General features: G+C 39.6%; 1 protein-coding gene across 1 annotated transcript; it reads left to right on the top strand.

Annotated features, from left to right (window-relative positions):
• Positions 1–3,741: 3,741 nt before the first annotated feature.
• LOC137255535 (transcriptional regulator QRICH1-like) lies at positions 3,742–5,437 on the top strand. The gene is made up of 2 exons (XM_067792965.1): positions 3,742–4,363; positions 5,244–5,437. Exons 1-2 carry the CDS (start codon positions 3,742–3,744, stop codon positions 5,435–5,437), a joined length of 816 nt encoding a protein of 271 aa, XP_067649066.1.
• The last annotated feature ends 640 nt before the right edge of the window (positions 5,438–6,077 follow it).

Here is a 6,077-nt window from a genome sequence, read left to right as displayed (position 1 = left end):
CTTGCACCTATGCAACACCTAAAACTCCAGCCACCTTGCATCCATACAACACTTGAAACTCCAGGTACTTTCCACCTTACAACACCTTACAACGCCAGACCTTCACAGCCAGACCCTTCACAGCAGGACCTTCACAGCAGGACCTTCACAGCCAGACCTTTACAGCAGGACCTTCACAGCAGCACCTCCACAGCAGGACCTTCACAGCCAGACCTTCACAGCCAGACCCTTCACAGCTGGACCTTTACAGCCAGACATCCACAGCCAGGCCTTCACAACAGGACCTTCACAGCAGGACCTTCACAGCAGGACCTTCACAGCCAGACCTTCACAGCAGGACCTTTACAGCAGGACCTGTACATGGCATGCAGTCCATAGTCTTGTTCACCTCGCTCGACAGGCAGAATTCATCGTCTGTACTGTCGGCGGTTTTCTTCACCTGTATGCATATATATACTAAATTTCCTTAACAGTTTATTGCACTGGGTGTGGACCTATGGTAACCCAAGTCTCATAATATCTTGTTGTCAATCAAGAGGTTACACGCAGCTGAATGTCATCCATAGCTCTGTACATTAACCCATGAAACCAATAAACTGGTCAACATGATCTGCAAGGAAAATACGAATTTTTATTGTTTCGTTTTCAGGACAAAAATTATATAGTCTAGGTATCCTCTGTCAGGTTGAAACTATATTATTAATCAAGAACGTGATATTGATATATGTAGCCAAATTCATTTATTGTGAGACAAACAAACAAAAAGGTAACATTATACAATCAACAGCTATAAAATAACATTCACTAGTTGTTACAAATAACTGCAAAGTGATTTCAACAGAGCGGCAGTGCAGGCAGTGCATTACTTTATCCAGTTATACGATGACAACAGAAGTACACAATGAAGAGGCAGATACCCATGGTAGTAAAATTACAATGGCAGTACAAAATAGAGTGAGTGAGTTCAGTTTTACGCCACACTCAGCAGTATTGCAGGGGTCTCTAAATAATCCTGGCACCACCAAACAAATCCAGTGATCAACAGAATGAGTACCGATCTGCCTAACTGGGAACCGATGACATATGTCAACCACGTCAACGAGCCTGACCACCAGATCCAGTACGTCGCCTCTTCTGACAAGCATAGTAGCCTTTAGTTTCAAGCATGCGTTAATAAAGGGCTGTTCTAGCAGACATCCAGTTGTGGTACAATGTCAATGGCAGGATACAACAGACAGGCAGATATCCAGTAGTAAAACAACTGCAATGGCATACACGATAGAGACGAACATCCATAGTGCCATTGCAATTGTACTACTGCCTGATCTCGACCTCTCTATTGTGTACTGCCACAAAATTCAGAATATGGTTTGTCCAGAAGAAGACATAAAATATCTGGAAAAATAACTGGATTACCGAAATCTGACTTAAATTATATTAAGCAATGCTTTAAATATTGTATCAAATCAGAACATCAGATGCGTCAGGGTGGTGCATAACTTAAGAAAGAATATTGCTTTGAATATGTAAACAATATTTTCTTTTAAGCAATGGTGGTGAGTCTGTAAATGTGTTGTTGATCATATTTTGATCATTTGTTGATTACGTGACATACGGTAAACATGAACAAGACATAAAATTGCAGACCGTTTGAAATTTTATGTTAGGCATTTGTCGATTGCATCACCACTTAACTGTCCCATGAAGTGCGATATTGATGTAAAGATAGTTAATGGTGAACTAAATAAAATTACTGCTTCTAAGGAGCGACTTCGAGGAATATAAAAATAGCAGATTGATTCAAAAGTTAACGTATCTGATATACGTTTCATTTTCATTGTATTGTACTATTGTATTTTTAAAAATTGTTTCAAGCATGTTTAATTCAGATAACACAGCTGTTTGAAACAAAATAAATATTAGGAGAATAGATATCCATTTCATAAACGACACTGAGAGACAATATGCATGTGTAACTTATCTGATAGACATCTCACATAGTTTTCTTTAATATCACTTTAACACAACTGTAACATCTCAAACATCCAATGTCTGATATCACTTTACCACAGCATCATCAACTCAAACAACCTTTAACATTTTAATATGAAACAATAATTAGTGTTGTCATCTAAACACCTCCGCCACTGAGACAGAAGATGCCTGTTTGACGTATCTCGTGGACATATCTAACTGTTGGATATCACTTTAAAGCAACAAAGTCAACTTGAAGATTCATTATCGGACAGTACCTTAACACAATATTATCTCTAACAAACATTAACATTGTAATGTGACTGGAAAATATAGACATATTTAACTCTTAGCACTAAAACATGAGGCAAGGAGATCATCATTCAACACGTTAACATCAGATACGTGGAACTAGAGTTGTGACGATATATCGTAGTATCGATCATCGTGATACTTTATGGGACAATACTTTTTTCGTATCGTGAAATGTATCGCTGACCTTAAAATGGCTAATTTTCACTGGAAATTGATGGTTATTTCAAAATTTACACTGTTACTTGACATCAAAATATACGTCTTTAAAGAAAACAACAAAAGATAGCATATCGTGATGTGCATCGAATCATACTGTATCATTCCAAGATATTGCGATATGTATCGTATCGTGAACTTTCTGTATCGTCACACTTCTACGTGGAACAGAATTTCTCCAAATTGTCAAAAGCTGCATTCATCACCGTTTAATATATGGAGAGATGATCACAACATAGCCACAATAACACTCAGCGATAAATGAAAATGTTTTATAAACATGATCTAAGAAACACTTGAATAATATAAAGTTACATCAAATATGTTAACATGCAGTAAGATACGTTAACATGCAGTAAGTAGTAAATAGCAACCTCGCCTGAGGTTGATATAGAAATGAACACGCGAGCGGCAGCGAGGGGGAGGTTGCTATTTGCCATACACGCAGCGGAAAAGGGAGGATTATTTTGTTAAAATACACGCAGGTAAAATGAAGGATTGTGTTAATTTACCTAAATGAATCTAAAATTATGTAAACAAATACAATATTGTTGCGAAAAAGGCGGTAAGGTCTCACTTAGTCTCAAATCTCAAAACACCCCTCCAAATAAAGTGGGATCGTCCCACGGGAAAGTGCATGTGGACAGGGGTGCACGGTTGCTGATGCCTCGCCGCGAGTATCCATTTTAAACATGGGATGTTCGCGAACGTCCATGAACAAACTGTGACTTTTCGATTGACCAAACGCAGAACTGTAGAGTTTTGACGCTGCATGAACACGTGCCATGTCATTTGAAGTCACGATGTTAACAGTCAGACGAAGAAATAGTTGCCGCAAGTCAGCAAATAGAGGTCCTCACTGCTGTCCTTGGACCTGAGAAGCTACACAACACTGATTTCCCTCATTATTCTGATATCAGCGACGACAATCATGGTGATTCTGCAAACAGCGGCGTGGACATGCGGTTCAAGTTTATTTCGTCTAAAAGTGACATAGAAGACCGAACCCGCACTGCTGTACCCGTGAAGACCCGTCGTAGAAACAAATGGGCCATGAACACTTATAACACGTGGGCAATATAGCGATATAACAACAGACTCAACGAGGAGAAAATTATGAAAACTCTGGATAGTATGGGTACGGAAGAACTAACATTCTGGTTGAGTAGATTTGTACTGGAAGTAAGAAAGAAAAATGGAGAGATGTACCCGCCGTCTTCACTTGTATCTCTTGTTATGGGACTTCAGTCTCACATTCGACTTACCTCTAAGCGAGATCTGGACATGCTCAACTCTCCAGAATTCGAGGAATTCAGGCAAGTGTTTGATGGTGAACTTAAGAGAATTACTAATACTGGATTGGGACAAAAGAAGAAACAAACCGAGCCTATTAGGGACGATGAAGAGCACCAACTGTGGAAACTAAAACTTCTTGGCGGTCACAACGCCAGAGTTCTTGTAAATACTATGGTGTATCTAAATGGTAAAGATTTCTCCCTGAGAAGTGGATCTGAACACAGAAGCCTTCGTTACAAGTCATCTCAGATTACCTTGTGTGAACCTACCGGAAAGCGAGCATATCTGAAGTACAAAGAAGATATTTCAAAGACCTGTCAAGGTGGACTTAAACATCGCAAGATAACTCCTAAAGGGGTAACACACCACGCAAGTGAATGTAAAGAACGGTGTCACGTAATGCTGTACAAGAAGTACATGAGTCTGTGTCCCACAGATGGAAGGGATGATATGTTCTACCTGACGCCACTACAACACCCTACAGATACATGCTGGTACAGTCGTCAACCGATTGGCCACAACACATTGCAGAAAGTGGTTCCCGAACTTTGTCGTAAAGAAGGTATAACCGGTCATATGACAAACCATTCTTCAAGGGTCACTACAGCAACGAAGCTGTATGAGAAAGGAATACCTGAACAACTGATTATGGAGCGAACGGGACACCGCAGTGTTGAGGGTGAATCTAACTTCTAAAATTAAACCAGAAATCTGAAAATAAGACATGAAGGCGGTTATAACATGTACATAAAAACAACGGAAACTGGAAACACTATTCAATGATGTCCTTAGTAGGTCCAGAAGGGTTTCTGACGGTGTTGGTTTTACAAGTCGATTCGTTTTCCATTTTACGCCATCGTGAAAAAAAGTAACCTTTCTAGGGACCGTTCATAATTTATAGCTAGGGGGAGGGGCGATTTTAATGGAGTTGCATGTACCATGTGAATGACGCCCCCCAATAAATTTTTAAAGTAAGTGACCCCCACCCTGGTTGTCAATGCCCCCACCCAGTACATGTGTGCAAAACTGATGGTCCCCTACCTCAGAACAAAATGGGTTACCCCCTCCCTTAAAATCATCATCACACCTCCACACACACCACCACACACACCACCACACCAACAACCAACTACACACACACACCACCACCACCACCACCCCAGCCATAAATTACGAACGGTCCCCTAAAGTGAAAGAATTCATAGTATGGTTCACCTATGGTTCACTAGTTCCTGGCGATGCTTGCAGGTTTCACCCCATCACAAACCACATTGGCGGTCCAGTCTTTCTCCCTCCAACAATAATAACAGGTGCGATAGGAGTGAAACACTCTTGAAAGCTGCGGTAAAGTTCAACTCCCTCACTCACTGTTGTGAACACAATAAAGTTTTTGCACGTCACAAATATGCACAATGTTTACGAATCAAACATTCTGTTTTCAGGTGTGAGGACCTATAAACGAACCTCGGAGGATCAAAAGGAGGCAATCAGCTCAATATTGAATGGAACAGAAGATCAGACTGAGGATGCGTCAGACGTTTGCAACACAACTGCACAGGAGACTGTGCTCCCTCCAGCCTCTTCTGGCGCAATTATCGCTACGAACTGTGTGATTCATGTTCTGGTGAAAAAGTAATAAAAAGTATACTTGCTCATTTATTTTGTCATTTTGACAGAGGTAATTCTTGAATATTTCTCGAGACGGATGATTTCTTGTGATGACACAAAATCTTCAAAGTCCACACAAATTACATCAAAGCATTGACACAGAGGGACCAGTGAACAACGGCTATATGTTATCAAACATCACAATGATAATTTTGAACCGTTTCAAGCACGGGTATTGGATAGAAAACATATGTGGAGTTATCTCCCTTCCATCGATTTGCATTCGCAAAACATTGGTAATTCCCGTACATCTGTAGCATATGTTATATTTTGGGATTACACTTCAAGTAAAGTTTGGTTTTTTTGTTTTGTTTTGTTTTTGTTTTTGTTTTGTTTTTGTTTTTTTAGGGGTGTGTTTGTTGTTTTCGCTTGGTTGTTGTTTTTTGTTTATTTGTTCCTTTTTTTTCTTTTTTTTATTGTTCACTACAAGTAAGGTTACTTGAAAAAATCCCTCAAAAAGTGGTACAGAAATGGTTTTGTGTTAATATCATTTACAATAGTTAAATAGTTATGTAAATAATATGTGGGAAGTCCTCCTTTGCATTTTGATGCTAACTGGCTTTAGAAGGCAAAACATATGTAAAATGGCATCTTTCAAATTTTGAAAA

Source organism: Haliotis asinina, chromosome 11, assembly GCF_037392515.1.
Source record: "Haliotis asinina isolate JCU_RB_2024 chromosome 11, JCU_Hal_asi_v2, whole genome shotgun sequence".
NCBI lineage: Eukaryota > Metazoa > Mollusca > Gastropoda > Lepetellida > Haliotidae > Haliotis > Haliotis asinina.
This window is presented reverse-complemented; position numbering and strand designations above follow the sequence as displayed.

Coding starts and splice junctions, on each gene's coding strand:
- LOC137255535 (XM_067792965.1), top strand. CDS start 3,742: ATGGGACTTCAGTCTCACATTCGACTTACCTCTAAGCGAGATCTGGAC. Junction 4,364..5,243: donor CGAACTTTGTCGTAAAGAAG/GTATAACCGGTC, acceptor TTCTGTTTTCAG/GTGTGAGGACCTATAAACGA.